At 49.1% G+C, this 16,897-nt stretch overlaps 1 protein-coding gene across 14 annotated transcripts in view; it reads left to right on the top strand.

Annotated features, from left to right (window-relative positions):
* The window catches only part of LOC144166588 (uncharacterized), a 152,050-nt gene that overhangs the window by 111,428 nt on the left and 23,725 nt on the right, over nt 1–16,897 (top strand). For 5 of the 14 annotated variants that reach the window (XM_077696090.1, XM_077696086.1, XM_077696085.1 and 2 more), the window contains 2 exons: nt 4,211–4,258; nt 6,007–6,054. In XM_077696090.1, coding sequence (XP_077552216.1) covers nt 4,211–4,258; nt 6,007–6,054 — 96 coding nt within the window. The remainder of the gene's footprint in view (nt 1–4,210; nt 4,259–6,006; nt 6,055–16,897) is intronic. The other 9 variants (XM_077696089.1, XM_077696095.1, XM_077696094.1 and 6 more) reach the window with 3 other exon arrangements.

Raw genomic sequence — 16,897 nt, 5'->3', positions numbered from 1 at the left:
CAGGACAAGTGAGAGATTAGGTGAGCGGGAAACCAGGTGATAGTGTGTGAGGAAATGACCTTATTTCCTAGGATGCGAGCTACCTCGGCCGAAACGGAACCTGATGCAAAGGCCATAACGGCTGCACGAGAATCGGTGTGAATTCGATGCCGGCTGTCGTCAAGTAAAGCAAGAGCCACCGCGGCCTGCTCGGCTCTAGGCGGGGTGGTGTTGCTGAAAGACGCAGAATTGAGAAGTGCGCCACTGTGATATACCACCACTGCCCAGAAGTTTGCCGATCGGCCGTACTGCGTGGCGTCCACAAAGCACACACAGTGCGGGTCGTCGCGAACTTGTTTTAGTAGGGCCTCGCCTCTGGCCCTTCGCCTGCCTGCATTTTGCTGCGGGTGCACGTTGCGGGGAAACGGGGAGATAGTTATAGCAGCTCTCTGCTCCTTAGTAAGTCCAACCCTGTGCTCCTCCTCTTGGAATGGATTGCAGCCCAGAACCACCAGAATCTCCCTGCCAGCGGGTGAAGACGACAAACTGGCAGTCTGAGCCGTGTGCTGCGCTTCGATGATTTCCTCTAAAGTATTGTGCACCCCGAGCTGCATGAGCCTCTCTGTGCTGGCATTCGTCGGGATACCCAGCATGCTCTTGATGCTTCTACGAATTAGTAAAATGAGCTTAGCCTTTTCGTGATTCGACCAGTAGTGCATGGCCGCCACGTACGTGATGTGGCTCATCAAGAATGCATAGACGAGCCTCAAGAGATTGTCTTCCTTGATACCTCCTCGACTGTTCGAGACCCGAGTAATTAACCGTATCATGCTACCAGTCTCAGCGGTGATTTTGGCGATGGTGTGCCTGTTACAACCGTTGAACTCGATGAGCATACCGAGAACCCGGATAACCTCAACTCTGGGAATGGGGTGTCCCTCGCTCGTGCGGAGCGCAAGGTTCACCTCTGACAGTGGGACCCAGCCCTTGGGCTTAACCCCTCTCCTACTAGGTCTGTACAATAGGAGCTCCGACTGGCTCGAGGAGAGGCGAAACCCCGTCCCCGCAAGGAAAGCCTCTGTGCGATCTTGCGCTTCCTGAAGTGCTTCCTCTACCCTACCCCCGCAGCCTCCGCCGCATCATACGGTAATGTCGTCAGCGTAGAGGGTGTGGTTGATGCCCTTGACCTCTGAGAGACTCTGAGACAATTTACACATGGCAATGTTAAACAGAAGCGGGGATACAACCGAAGCCTGCGGCGTCCCCCTCGTGCCCACCTGAGATCCCCAATCTTTAGTGTGGCCTTTCTATGTCTAAGAAACGAGCTGATAGACGCGTGATAGTTCTGGCCAAGGCCCAGCTCCGAGATGGAATCGAGTATGTGGGCATGCGAGACGGTATCGAAGGCTTTCTCTAAATCTAAGCCTAGGATGGCTCTAACGTCCCTCGTGTCACTATCGATGATCTGATAATTGATCAGCTTCATGGCGTCCTGCGTCGAAAGGGACGGTCGAAAGCCGATCATGCTATACGGAAAGAGTTCCGTATGTTCCGCCACTTTGCCTATGCAGGATGTGAGGGAGATCGGTCTGAGATTACTCATGTCTGGAGCGCACCCCGGCTTCGGGATCAGGACGACCGACACCAGCTTCCACGACTCTGGAATCGCGCCCCGTTCCCAGATGTGATTTATCTCCTCCGTAAGGAATGTAATCGACTCGTGATCCAAGTTACGAAGACGTCTGTTTGAAATTTCGTCCGAACGCGGAGCAGAACGCGGGTTAAGGGCTGTGAGGACCTCCCTTACCTCGGGGACGGTAAAGGGCTCATCCAGAGTGGCCATTGGAGGACCTCTGTAAGGCGGGTAGTCCGCATAATCCGAAGTGTCTGTAGGTAGATATCTCTTAGCTAACGACTCTAGTATTCCCGAATCGGGATTGGCCTGGCGGGCTGGGTGTAGTGTGTTATCAGTAGTTCGGCTCTGATTAGACCGGGAATTGGATTCACTTAGCAACTGCTTGAGCAGGTTCCATTTTCCACCTAATCTCATCTGCCCGTCAACCGAATTACACACCTCGTCCCATTGCTGCTTCGAGAGCGTCTGACAGTGTACCTCTATTGTGGGATTTAGTTCCGGAATCTTTTTCGGAGTTTGCGGTTCAGCCGCTGGCCGTTCCATCTATTGGCGAGGGCTCTTTTTGCCTCCACAAGATTTGCCAATCGGCTGTCCATCCTATCCACATTTAGGTCGGTGACGGAGGACGTGGTGGCGGACGCTACGTCCTTTTTAAGCTGCGCTACCCAACTATCTAGGGCTGTAGGGGTTTCGGTTTCCCTATCTTGCCTGATTTTACAAAAAGATCCCGATCCGTCATCCTAAACTCCTTCGGTGGCCTCTTTCGTACCACTAGCGACCTGGCCAGAACACAGTGATCGCTGCCCAAGTCCTCATTGAGATTGCACCACAGAGCGGGCCCAACGTTCGCCACGAACGTAAGGACCGGCGTGGTGTCCCTGGTGCACGAGTGTCCCGTCCTAGTTGGAAAGGACGGGTGCGTAATCAGGGTGAGACCGTAGTCGGACGCCGCCCGCCAGAGGTCCGCCCCCATGGCCGCGACGCTGAATGCGGAACGTTGAAGTCGCCAGCAACTACAAGCGGATATTCTGCCGCCTTTCTAACCGCCTTGGAAATGAGAGGACTAAAACGCTGCCTCATGTCGCGTGGAGAGCTGTTAATGTTAAGTATGAAAAGGCTATCCCTGAGCTGGCCACTTAGAATGATCTCGATTAGAGAGTGATCCGTTTTACTGTGATCCATGAAGAGATTTCGAACAGTGAAAGTGAACTTTTTCGAGACGAGAGTACAAATTCCTCTCTTGCCTTCTCCGTATACCGTATAAGATTCAAATACAGAAAGTGACACCGACTGAGCCAATGTCTCCTGGAGTAAAATTACGTGCGGTTTATTAGGATGGGTTGTGATGAACTGCTGTAGGACTGCCTTTTTACGTTGAGAGCCGCAACAGTTCCACTGCCAAATGACTATCTCGCTATCATGTCCCGCCATGGTTGGGATCCTCGATTGCCCTGTCGTGAAAAATGCTGCGCGCAGGCCGCCGTGACCGTGATCGTGACCAGTCGCCCTGCAGGGCCGCCGTGACTGTAGAGCTACCTGTCGATGGAGATGCGTCTGGCACGAAGGAACTAGGCACGTTAGCAGTTATCCTCACATTAGATTCGACCGAATCGACTCTCGCGTTCAGGGCAGAGACCGCTTCGCTGAGGGCTTCGAGCGTGGTCCTTAATTCGGACTGGAATTCTCTTAAGTCGCCTGTGCGCTCGTCGAAACCCTCGTCTCGTATGGGTTTAGACCTCTTTTTGCCGGGTTTCCTGATAACGGGTGCCTCGACTTCCATTGGCGTTGCCACCTCCTCAGTTTCTGGTGGTAAAGGCCGTTGAGCCGGTAGGGCCTTCCCTGCCCTTTTCATCTCGGCTATTTCAGCCTTCAGTTGCTCGAAAGCGTTCCTAATTGCTCACCTAAAGTGTGCTACAACCGGTGAATTTGTTTTTATAGCTTAAACCGCCTTTAAAAGATTGATGTAAGCTTGGTCTTTGTAAGCTGGCTGTCCTGGATTGCGTGTTTCAAAGTGAAATATGGCCATCTGTTGGGTAGTACGCTTACAGAAATAACTCTTGCGTTATCGAAAATATCCCAAAACAATTACATGAATATTTGCCACTAAGACGCGTCTACCATTAAGCACCCCAGCTTCGCTGTTAATTCTTCACAGAGTCGAAGGGCACTGAATTATTCAACGAACACCAGGCTGTTTTCTGCCAGTAAAAACCGTTTTTTTTATTTTAGGGGCGCTCTTTCTCTCACACTGTATTTATTACAAGCGCTGCCATGTTTGTCTTACCCTAAGCCTATTCCTCTTTCAGTGTTGTCCTTAACTATTTTCTCTTAAGCCTCTTCGTCTTTCAGTGTTGTACTTAACTATTTTCTCTGTACCTTATTTCCATGAAACATACAAATTCCAGGGCGAACATGACCGCAGTTGCTGTATCTTGTCTGTGCATTCGGCGCCCTCGTAAAAAGATACTTTAAGCTGAAGTTTTTCTAAATAAAATTTAGGACTGTGACCAAGTCTCCACCTTAGATATACGCAATACCCAAATTTTTCGCAGTTCTTTTCAGGAATAGTTCTTTAATATGTGTGTCCAATTCAAGTTGCAGGTGGTGCAGGCGGTTCTCCCCAGACACCAAGACAGCCTTCAGGTGAGTTTTTTCATAGACGATTGTCTTTCTCGGGCAATTAAAACACGGAAGTCTTTTAATCTGTTTGTCTGTAGTTAACTCGACTAAGCCGCTAAGCCAAAAGTTAAAACTCTTGTACGACACCTGTGTACTGGCGAAATATCTCTAAACTGCTAAATCTGGTGGCATGCTTCTTACCTGTTAGCATTGTTAAGCGAATGGGAAAAATGGACCTATTTGAAACAAAAACAAATTAACAACAGATTTCACCACTGTTTATAATTATAAACAGAAACGGGCGTCATGTTTAAACAAGAAAAATGCGTTAATAGCAATATTTTATAAAAAAAACAATGGGATTCGTTAGTACAACATTTATCTCTTGCGGAATAATGTTCGCTGCTCTGTTTCGTACTTTCCGTGACCGCATTGCCTACGTACTAGCATTGGTTACTTTGATTAATATGTGAATACGCTCCCTGGACTCAACGATCTGTAGTGCATAATCCTGGAATAAAAGAATGAATTAATATTTTACACTACATATAAAAGCAAGGGATTGTGCCCCGGGTTCGTGCTCGTGGCTGCACCGCAAAGCCCAGGTAACAAAAATCCCAACAGATAGCACGCTCCCGTGCGAACGGGGAAAATCAACAAACCCATATTGCGTTTCATCACGGGAGGACGAGAACTGGAGGGAAGTTGAGTGAGATGTATGCCGTCTAGAGAAGAGAGGATTTACCTCGGAGAGGCAGCAAGAGGCTATTTGGACATTTTTAGTAAAATAAGCATGCGGGTAACCGTTTTTTCATCAGATCCCTATTTCGTCCCTTTGCGGTTTTATGTGTTTCAGCGACTTACCACAGGGAAAAAAAGCACTTGCAATAATTTTTCGACGCCTTGGGTAATTTAAGCCTCATTTTTATTAATTTTGCAATTGGTCGCATTTGGCATGGCTACTGGTTTTTAGTGTTTCTGCTGCAAGACATCTAAATGACTAACCGGGATATCCAATTTGGCATTATGACAAGCAACGAAGGCTTGCGAGAACTAAAATAGGATGCACCTGCGTCATATCGTCATCCAGGCACCAGGGTCGTATTACGTCGTTATTTGCTGCTCACGGAAGTTTTCTAATACAGGACCCTTAAACTACCTCTTGGCCGTGTTTGTACTATCATGAGAAAATGTCCCCACTCAGCCTCAACGGAACCAGCATAATATTGATCGCTCAATTCACAGCATTACCATAGGCCTCTACTCCTAGGCTCTTTACAAAATGAAAATGAATAAACTGTTTTAGGAGATTTCAAGACTCGGGTAAGCTAGCCCAGTGTTTGCGAAGCTTCTTGGCATTTATATGCAGTGGCTAAAAAGTTTCTTTTGGGCACAACGCTTTTGCAATGTCTTTGCAGTGGCAAGAATATTACGCCAACTGTGTGGTCTGAGGCTTTTTTGACGAACACTGCACCATATCATGTCCACAAAACCATTTTTTGTTACTTGTGCAGCTTCCTAGCTCTTCAGCCTCCACAGTTGCTTATTTACGAATTCATTCCTCTTTCACTTTTAATCGAGGAAATCGTGACTAGTACTTTTTAGCTCAAGTTTTCCAGCAATAAAACTCAAGATTGCAAACAATTCTCTGCCTCAGTTGCATCCATTAGTCTGAATGTCGGAATATTAGTTACATGAATAAATGAATATTTCATCGTGTTACATTGAAATATTTCATCAAGTAGTTCTCTAAACTGTGCGCTCATTTTAAGTTCAAGGTAATGGAGGCCGCAATCCCCAGACTGGAAGACAGCCTATAGGTGAGTTATTTAAAGATGGTTGTATTTCTTAGTCTACTTAAACCCGTAAATTATTGGTGTGTCTATTTATCTGTCTGTCGGTCTGTAAATATATTGAGTGGCCCGGCGAAAAGTTAAAACTTGAATGATACACTTATATAGACGAAATATTTATGAACAATAAATGAAGTAGCCAGCTTCGTACCTGTCCGAATTGATCAGCCAAAAGCACTGGCCACATTTCGATGGCAACGTAAGTTTCAACTGATAGGGGTAAAATTCTTTTAATTCAATACAGACATGGAAATATTGTTTCCAATAGTAAACACAAAAATGGGTTGACCTCAATAGTTTACCCAAAAATGCCCAAAGGGCTCGCACCCCAGTATCGAGATAGTGGCTAGTGAAGCCGAGCACCAGTAGCAAAAAGTCCCAAGAAATGGCGTGCCTGTACAGCGGAAGGAGAAAAAATCAATTGAATTCAGCAAACCTGCAATGCGATTACCATGGTACGACTGAGAGAGGATTCCACATTTCATGCGAAGCGACCGGATAAGCGGCCCATCTTTTCTCACCAGATCCTTGTTTTCTTTCTTAAAGCTTTCATATCATCCAAATGTCGTAAAAGTGGAAAGGAAAATTTAACACGTGTTTTTGACATTATGTAAAAACAGCGCGGTAGGACGAAATACACGAGGAAAGAAACCAGACAGGACGAGAGCTGACTATCAACTGAAATTTATTTGATCGAAAAGACATGTATACATGAACAACATTGAAACGGCGCATGCTCTAACATCCGTGCCATACCAAACACTAATAAAAAATAAAAAAGAGGAAACAAGTTTGCTCCCACATAATATCAACAACAAGCAAGATAAGCCACTTCTTATGATGTAAAGGAACGGAAGCCTGAATTATGCACCCATAACAAGCCTGTTGATAGTCAATGCTCGTCCTGTCTGGTTTCTTTCCTTGTGCATGTCGTCCTACCGTGCTGTTTTTGCATCATGTCGACGTATACCAACTCGCCCAACTTTCCATCCTGCTGCAGTAATGTTTTCGACACCCAATGCAGTTTCGGTCTGCTTTTTATTTTTGCGAAACGTGGCATCATGCATAGCTATGTGTCCTTGCTTATTCCTGTCCAAAACATCTAAACGACAACTAACCCCATCTAAACATCTAAACCCAAGACCCCATTTGGACATAACATCAAACAACGAAGTCTTGCCAGAACTTGCACAGGTGGCAGCTGCCCAAGAGTTAGTTACCCTGGTTGTAATTCTTTCGCGATTTGCTGCTAATACAGGTGTTATGTGAGGAACCTTTCCGCACTTTTTTTCCTGGCTTTCGGGACTGACATCTTTAACACAGGATTGACACGCATCACCAAGACACATCTTCAGGCAAAACAACTAACCTCTTACACAGTACTGCGGTGGAATTAGTTGCTCAATTGGTTGTTTCCAGAAAAAAGTTTCATTCTAATAGGCACAGAAAATGGGTGTAGCATATATTTGTGCGCCACAGGACAGAAAAAGTGGGCCAGGTAACGATGGTTTCTATTAGCTGTGACTTCGAATGATTCCACGTGGTAAATTCCGCCCAGTCCATAACAACGCACATATACTCAGCATATGACCAAAGAGTGGTGTTATGCTGAACTTAAAGGTGACAAATTAATAAAACGAAGGCGGCAAATTCACTTTATAAAAAACCGGAAAAGAACTAGAAGCACCGAAAAATTCTTGTCATCTCGCGCTTAAAGACAAACGTCCATTTGTGACATTTTGTGACGTTTGCTATGCGGGGAGGAGTCCTTGAAACACGCAATGGCAAAGTTGGTGGTACAATTGCTCGCGTCGCCAATCCTCCTGTTATTGAATCAAGAATGGATTCAGGAAATCAAATGCAATGGGAAAACATGATTAGTGAGATAAGGTTGGCGGAAAAGAGCCTAAAGGGACCAAGCATGAAGTTTTATGTCGCTCACTTAAACTCAAACGCCAATATCGATCATCGCTGACAGCTACGACCCAGACGAATGGAAGCTGGTACAAGCCCCTAAATAAATTAGAGCCATGGCGAACCGACCAGAACTCGGTCATCCTTGGAGCTTAATGAGAAGTATAGGTTATTTCGGGAGGATTTTGGAGAGTCAGTAATTCAGCATATTTAACACAGAGACTGGCCATGAAAAAAGAAAACGTGTCGAAGCCCCGTCGGGATTCCCAAATTGTTCATAACAGCAAAAAAATGTAGCTCACGTAACAACACTTCCGAAACAGTTGACAATCAATTTATTTACATCGTATGAGGTGCAATTAAGTATGTGCACTACAACGCCAATGACATAAGAGAAGCAAATTAGGCGCTGAAAATACTCATCAAGGCTTCAGTTGTATTCAAACTGTAATGTGTAACCTCATAAGAGTAGCGTAGATGGAGCGCTAATACAGGGATACCGCACACCCGTTATTTTGTTCGTCTCAAATACAGATTTACGATCTCTTAGGCAAGCTTAGTGGACTGACGAGATGTCTCATGTATCGTTATCTCTCTGTGGCGTCATAACAGAATCGCATTGCGTCAGTACAGCTCACCATTAGCACATCTGCTTGTTTCTGGACATAATTCATACGACACAAAAAGGGGAATAAATATTCACCACCTCCCTTTAAGCAGAGCTACTTCTACGTATGGTAGCTGTTGCGTGTACAATTTTCCTGTGAAACATGTTCTGATAATTTCTTTATGTATGTAATAAAGAAATCGTTTCGTGCTAGGCCATTATGGTTGGTGATGAATATTTAAGAATACTAGAAGGTTTTCTGGTTTTTGCTAACGGGCCTGCGCTATCAACGACTATATTTTAACTCTTGTAAAACCAGCATGAACCAGATGGCCGGAATTGTGACTGACTTATGTGATTAAAAAAGTTGCCCTCATGCAAGCACGGAAGACCTAAACATACATTTAGGCCATCCCTGAGCGGTAGGTTACACAGAATTTCTTGGAGTGCTGCATTCGAGGTGTTTTAAAAGTTTAAAAGCAAAATTGCTGCCAGCAACAGTGAAGCTGGTGTTAAAGACGTGCTTTCTAAATCTCGTATTTGCGCCGGTGCACTATATTGAAAGAAATGACCTGCAAATTTAACCAAATACATAAACTGGCAGCAAGCCGACGGTGTGGAAAAATGATGCATAGTTTTTTACGTTTCTTGTTGGAACACTATGGCAGTAATATAAAGCTCTGTGACCTACTTGTAAAAGGTCAAAAACAGCCTTGGAAGCTTGACGGATAATGAAAGGTGTTGCTTGTGATAAAAAGAGCAGGGTATAACCGAAAAACTAGGTTTATTCTTTTCGCCACTACTAAAATATCCCGCCACTTCTCTGAATCCGGTATAAAAGTTTTTTTGTAAAGAAAATGGCGCTGCTTTCACTAGTGGTACAAGACTGGAAAAGCAGCAGCGCTGGAAACACCTCTCCCTGCGTTGTACAAACGGCTTTTGCACATAATATGGATTTGAGAACTTGCCGGTGAAAGTTTGATATTACTGGCAGGACCGGATCGTTTTATCCGCAGCCTTTCACATATCTCCCAATGCAGACCACGTAACCACACGCTAGAACTCGCGGGAAACGACTTCGCAAACTCAGCGTCGGTAGCACAACGTCGACGTCTGGGCTCCCCACTTCCAGCGCAATGGCATATCAACTGGCGAGTAGAAGAGCACGTGAGAGATCACTCCACGAACGCTGGGAAGAGTTTTCTTGAAGGCTCAGCTGGCAGACGCCGGGGGCTCCTCACGAGGCGCAAGCTCACGTGGGCTCAGTACTTTTTGTATTTTTCGTGGTAACATTATACGGCGGGTGTAAAAGCTTAGACAGCTCTGCTGTTAAAGGTTACACGAAACTCTGGTATGGCAAGTTGCGGGGCAAGCCGGCTTTGCTTTCTCTCCCAACCTTCTTTTAAGAGCTAAGCTGTTTAGCAAATCGTAATTTTTGTCGTCCGTAGTTAAAAATACCAAAAATTGCCGATCCCACCCACGTAAGCTCTGGACTCGCGGCGGCGGCAGCCGAGCGGTTAACAAAACAAAGAAAATGCCTAGCAATCGTGTGGGCGTGCCTAGCGACGACCGCCGCCTATCGTCCCTACGGACTTTTGTCAAGCAAAGCAGGGAGATTGGCCAAGATTTCGGCGACGGCCAGGCAGTTAAAAAAAACCAATAAAGTGCCGAGCCTCGTGGGTGCGTGCCTCACGGCGGCCTCCCAGCGTTTTCGGCGCACGTTTCTCAAGTGAAGATACCCTCTTAGGGGGATAGGTCAACATTCGCCAAAAAATCTCCAGCGTACGCCGTAATCGTAGCAACACCTGCTCGGAACGAGAAAGCCGCGTCTTAGCGCACGCCACGCCAAGAGTAGTAGTAGTAGTAGTGCCACTTTATTTTACACTGGGTTCAGGGTAGGGGGGTGGCGGAAGCCCAAAGGGCCCCCGCGACGTCCAGGGCTCTGTCCGTGACGGCTTCTTGCGTTGCGAGGTCAGAGCTTCCCAGAGCCTGCTCCCAGTGAGAAGGGGAGGGGAAAGGGGGGAAGGGGTCGCGCGGACACTCACAGAGCGAGTGGAAGAGAGTGTCCAGCGCGCCACATGAGGGGCAGTGAGGGGAGGTGAATTGGTGTGGGTGAGTGTGCACAAGGAGAGTGCGGTGTGGGAAAGTGTGGGTTTGTAAGAGCCGCCACATGTGCGCTGCCGGCGGAGTAAGTGAAGGGTGCGGGGGAGGTAGGTTCCTGCGGAGGAGGCGGTAATGTTGAGTTATGTCCCTGTACGTAAGTAGGTACGCGTGGGACATTTCGGGGATGCCGTGTGTAGGCGTAAAAGAAACGGGAGCCCGGTATATCAAAGCTCGGGCGTGTTGGTGTGCCGTCTCATTACAACCTACGCCGGTGTGGGCCGGAGTCCACAGCAGCATCACGGGGTGGGCCGGGGGATTCTGAAGAAGAATTTTGAGGGCAGCTGTGGAAATGACGCCCTTTGTGTAATTTCGTATGGCAGTTTGGGAGTCAGATAAAATGATCTGGGGGGTAGGTAATTGAGTTAGGGCAAGGGCAATGGCTGCCTCTTCCGCAGTTACCGAGGAGGTGGTGGCGACTGTAGCTGAAGCCTGAGGGATTGTTGGAGAAGCGCCTACTACAGCGAGTGCGAAGGCAGGATGGGTGGGGTAGGCCGCTGCGTCTACGTAGAGAGTATGCTCAGAGGAAGGGTAGCGGGAGAGGTGTGCTTGGGCTCGGGCTAGACGGCGTCCGCGGTGGTAAGCTGGATGCATATTTCGCGGGATCGGCTTAATTTGGAGACGCCCGCGGAGAAGCCGGGGGATGTGCGCTGGAGGATCTAGTTTAAGCGGGGGGTTGGCATGAATTCGATCGAGGATCTGCCGACCAGCCGGGGTCTGGGAAAGGCGCGTAAGCTGGGCCAGGCGATGGGCTTCGATTAGTTCGTCTATGGTATTATGTATACCAAGCGCGAGGAGTCGTTGGGTGGGTGCGTGGGGGGGCAGTAGCAGCACGGAACGATAGGCTCTCCGAAGTAAGGCATCGAGGGAGGTACGTTGAGATGGGGTGAGCTGTGCGTACGGGAGGTGATAGCAGAAACGGCTCACCAGGAAGCACTGCACAATTCGCAGCCGTTCTAATTCCGTTAGCCCATGTTTCCTAGACGTGATACGTTTAATGAGACCAATAGTCTGGATGGTGTGAGTGCGCAAAAGATGTATGGTGTCTGTGCTGCTCCTGTTGGCTTGAAGATGCATGCCGAGAAGGCGAAGCTGGGAGACCCGGGGGATTGATTGTCCGTCCAGCATTACCTGAATGGTGGTCTGGGGAGTGGGTCTAATTCTAGGTGGAGGAAGGAGTAAGAGTGCTGATTTAGACGCCGAGCAAGTCAAGCCTGCTTGTGCAGCAAGACGGGAGACTGTGGCAGCCCCTGCTGAGAGTGTGGCCTCTATGTGGGCGTCGCTGCCTTGCGTGACCCAAAGTGTAATGTCGTCCGCGTATATTGTCGAGTGGAGGGACGGTATATTTTCTAGAGCATTCGCAAGAGGGAGCATGGAGAGATTGAATAGTAGAGGCGAAAGAACGGCCCCTTGGGGGGTGCCTCTGTTGGGCATGTCGAAAATGTTTGATTTGACGGTGCCCAGTCGGAGAGTGGCGGTGCGATCAGTGAGGAAATTGCGTATGTAGGTTATGTTCGATCGCCTAGGTGCAGTGTGTTGATGGAGCTAAGAATGGCGGAGTGTCCTACCTGATCAAATGCCTTATGGAGATCTAAGGCGAGGATCGCCGCATAGTCTCTGGTGGGGGGGTGTTGTAGAATATCATGGTGGATTTGCAGAAGGGCGTCCTGTGTGGACAGTCCGGGGCGGAAGCCTATGAGGTTGGGGGGAAAGAGGGAATGTTCTTCAAGGTGTGCGGATAGCCGATTATAAATGACGTGTTCGAAAAGTTTTCCGAGGCAGGAGGTGAGCGAGATAGGTCGTAGATTGGGCAGTGCGAGAGGTTTGGCTGGCTTGGGAATCAAAGTGATATCGGAGTGTTTCCAACTACGAGGTAGTGTACCAGCGTTCCAGTGTGCATTGAAGAATTGGGTGAGGTGGTCTATAGATGTGTCATCCAGATGGCGAAGAATTTTATTCGAGATTTTGTCCGGGCCGGAAGCCGTTTGCCGTCGAAGGGCGCGTAATGCTGCCTCTACCTCCTCTCGCGTTATTTCAGCATCTAGCTCCGAATTAGGGGTGCCGGTGTAGAAAAGGGGGGTGGAGTCAGAAGGAAGTGGCTTCGGGATGTATGTAGTGTGGAGCTGTCGAAGGATGGCCTCTTGGGACAGGTTTAAACCATGGAGAAGCTGGGTTATACGCGTGTGTTGATGCGTTCGGGATTTTGTGGGATCGAGGAGATGACGGAGTAATGCCCATGTGCGACGCATGTAAAGCTTGCCCCTCATATCGTCGCATAGTTGGATCCAGCTGGTTCTGGCCAGATAGGTTGCATGTTTCGTGATTTCCTGCCGAAGTAAATTTAACTTTCGGCGGAGGCGATGGCGGTGTTTGTGACGCTTCCACCGTCGCTCGAGACTGGAATATGCTTCCCAAAGGTGAAGCATTTTGGAGTCTACATACTCCGCAGGAATGTTCGGGTCGATTGGGCGATCGTGCTCTTGTTTTGTACGCAGAATGTTAGAGACCCACTCCTCTAAGTCCTCCTCTGTGCTCCCTTGTGGGGGTGGTATGTGTTGGCTTTCTAATCGGAAGGCGTCCCAATCTGTGATCGTAGTGTGGGTGGGATGTTCATGGGGGGATAGCTGTAGCGAGGTGCTTAGCTCGGTAATATAATGATCACTTCCCAGTGTATGTGGAGTAGGTTGCCAAGCGGCCGGACCGAGGCAGTGGGAGAGTGTAAGGTCGGGTGCCGTGTCGCGTTGGACGCTGGTACCAATTCGGGTGGCTAGATCGGGCTCATTGTGTGCTGTAATGTGGAGGGCTTGAATAGTGTCCCAGAGGAGGCGACCCTTCTTGGTGGTGCGATGATAACCCCAGGCGATGTGAGGGGCGTTAAAATCACCTAGGATGACCAGTGGATGACGGTTGGCGATTGTGAGAGCAGAGTGGAAGAGGTCGCGGAAGGCATGTTTTGTTTGCTTCGGAGAACTGTATATATTGAGAACGTGGAGCCTGGTCTGTCCGAGTTTCTTCGGTAGTATAACGGTGAAAATGTGGGGGATGTCCGAACAGAGAGTGTGCTGCTCAACGCTATAGTTGCGTTGAATTAGCGTGGCCACTTGAGGAAAGTTAGGGTTAAGGTAGGGTGTGTAATTAAGTAGTTTTACATTGGGTCCAGTCTCTTGTAAAGCTATAATATCAGGGGTTTTGGGCAATGTGGTGAGGAGCGCCTGCAGAGTGTACCGCTTGTTTCGGTATCCACGGCAGTTCCATTGCCAGAAAACAGTGCATTTAGAGTTCTTGGTCGGCGTCAGCATCAATAGGAAGGGGGGCGTCGATGGGCGCTAGTAAGGGAGGGGCTGTGATCAGTGGCTGTTGGGTGATGGTGCGCATCCATTCAAGTACCTCTGTGTGAAGGTCATGCATTGATTGTTGGAGCGCAGTTATTTGCTCAGTCGTTTTGTTTTGAAATGATAGAAAAAGCTCTTGATATTCGGCACGTAGTTCCAGCGTGGTGGGGGCAGAGGCCGCAGTTTGGGAAGGTTGATCGGTTTCTGCTTTTCGTTTGAGAGGGGGAGGGTGGGAGTCCGATGCAAGGGTAGCTTGTGCTTCTGGCTGCGTTGGTGCAGCAGGGGAGTTAAGGGTGGTGGAGTTGAGACGTTGGCGGAGAGCATGATTTTCCTGCGCGAGGCGCGCGTTCTCTTGGCGAAGTTGGAGGATTGTTTCGCGCATTGTTTGCATTTCGCGAAGTAAGTGTTTAGTGTCTAGTGCACTGCGCGTAAGGTGTGTGGAATTGGATAGAGAGGGAGGGGATAGTTTGGGAGGGCTCTGGGGGCTCACCTGTGATGCGGGGCCTCCGGGTGAGCGAGAAGGGAATCCTTGTGTGACTTGGCTGTAGGAAGGTTGGCCGGTGGTATCGGTGATGGTTCGGGCGAGTGCTGAAGTGGCAGGCGGCGTGCTACTTGTCTTCAGGGAAGCGAGGTGTTGCCCAGTCATGGCTTGTGAAGTGGTCCTGCGCCGTGGTTTGAAGCGGTTGGTGCATCCAGTCGACCCAGTGAGGTGGGCCGCGCCACATAGGATACACGACGGCGTGCAGGGGTGGTTTGGCTGGGGTGCTAACGTGCCGCAGGTGGTGCAGCGGTTCTCGGTGGGTGGATGAGGGCATACGTCTTTGCGGTGGCCGGGGCGCCAGCAGGCAAAGCATGCCTCTTGTTTTCTTTTGAAGGGGTAGCAGCGCATAGTGGCTGCCCTGTAGCGGATCCAGTAGGGTACTACATTGCCTTGAAAGAGCACTTGCACAATTGTAGAGCCGTTCAGCCGCTTTGCGTCGATGATTCGAAGCGACTGGTTGTAATTCAACAGGCTCTCAAGGATAGTGTTTGCATCATCTTCTGGCGGTACCGTGAAGATGGCACCTACTACAGTGGCGCTGGGAGGAGGAATGTGGTTGGCTAGGGCGTAAGTGGCTTCCTTCCAGAGGAGGGAGGGGAGTTCAAGGTAGCACTGTGCCCGAGCTTCCGAAGGGGTGCTCACGACAATGAAGTTAGATCTGTAGTGCAGGCGTACTTGGTCTGCCGCGTGTCGAGGTAGCTTGGCTTGGTCTTGCAGGACATCAGCTAGAGTCGCTGCGTTGACGCTGGTAAGGTCAAGGCCTCCTTGTGGACGAAGGATCACCTTAATGTCATTGTCCGGTAGAGGGTCTTCAGGTGGTGTGGGCTTGCGTTTGTGCCGTTTCTGACAGCGCTTGCGTGGCTGGTCGCCAGCGGTGGGGGCTTGGGAGGTCCGTGTTGCTGCTGTGGCTTCAGCTGCGGCGATCTTGCGGCGAATGTTGAGCCATCCGGGTTCCGTGAGCACCTGAGGGTCAATGTCCTCGCCCTCGACCACGTACTCCATTCGGTGGGAAGGCGAAGCCGACGAGTCGCTTGCATCGGCAGGAGCGAAAGAATTTGAACCGTCTGCCATGAAGGCCGACGAGGAGGAGGTGGGCGCCGGAGCCGGAGGTGCGCGTGCTAGTAGCACGCGCCCGTGCACAGCCAGGCGCACGTGATCAGGCCGGTGCGGCGAGGAACTGGTGGAACCGAGCTGGCGCTGAAGGTCAGGCTTAGCTCCGCGTCGGCGTGGTCGCGAGAGAAATATGTTTCTTTCGGGCGTAAAAAACACCGGAGAGTCCAGAAACTCACTGTTTAGGTTCCCGAAAGGTTAATGTTCGTCGAGGCGGTTCAGTTGGCCGGTGTAGAGGCTCACTAATTGAAGAAACATGGCTTTTGTTCGGAGCTGACACGAAGGGCGTTCGAACAGCTCGGCCACCTGGTGGCGAGTCCCCACGCCAAGAGGATGTCCAATTATTAACTCTTCCGAAAAAATGGAAGGAGCTCCCACTTATAGCAAGAATGATGGAGCAAAGGTCGTTGCGGCAGCGAAGACGGAGCAAATCGGCAATCGTGGAATTAAACTTTACTGATGGACGTGCAGGTTGCGTACAGGGGTTCTACCTTCAAGTCTTGCGGATTAGTGTGAGCTTTGAAAGAAGGCCATCAATAGCCACTTCAAAAGGAATCTGCAAGGCTTCCGCGAAACGCTTTCACTCTTTCTTTCGCGTCTGGAAGCCCTGCGAACGCTGTTGTTTTCGCCAGCACAAAGTTGCAGTGCATGATTTGTTAGTCGCTACATGGTTAGTCGCTTCCCTGGTGCTGTACTTTTGTGTCTTTCTTTTTGAAGTGGCGAACGAGTGAGTTCATTGCTTCAACTGGAGGAAAGTCGGCCAATAGCCGCTACACAACTGTAATGACGCAATTGCTGCGTTTGAAGCACGCCAAGACCAGGACAGACAGAAAAACCTTTTGAGCTATTTTTTAAGTTTCCTGATGGGAATATAGCAGCAATGTTCGGCTGAGGTACTTTGCAGCCCCGTAATATAAGTACTGCATGTGCTGGTTGACTACGCTCTGCTAGCATTTAGGATTCAGAAAAAAGCTGAAAATAGTGTTGTAGGGTCCATTTAAAATAAGCCACAAAACCAATGAAAAACCCGAAGGCGTATATGCTGCGACGAGCAAATTACGCCATGTCGCTTTTGACTAACAATAACCATAGCTTCTTTAATGCTCGCGGACGCAGAGGAAAAAATTAAAATATTTATCGGAAGTG

The sequence above is a fragment of the Haemaphysalis longicornis genome, unplaced genomic scaffold (assembly GCF_048455015.1).
Source record: "Haemaphysalis longicornis isolate Haplotype H1 unplaced genomic scaffold, Haemaphysalis longicornis Haplotype H1 scaffold_18, whole genome shotgun sequence".
NCBI lineage: Eukaryota > Metazoa > Arthropoda > Arachnida > Ixodida > Ixodidae > Haemaphysalis > Haemaphysalis longicornis.
Note: the sequence above shows the minus strand (reverse complement) of the source record. Positions and strands in the feature narration are given on the sequence as shown.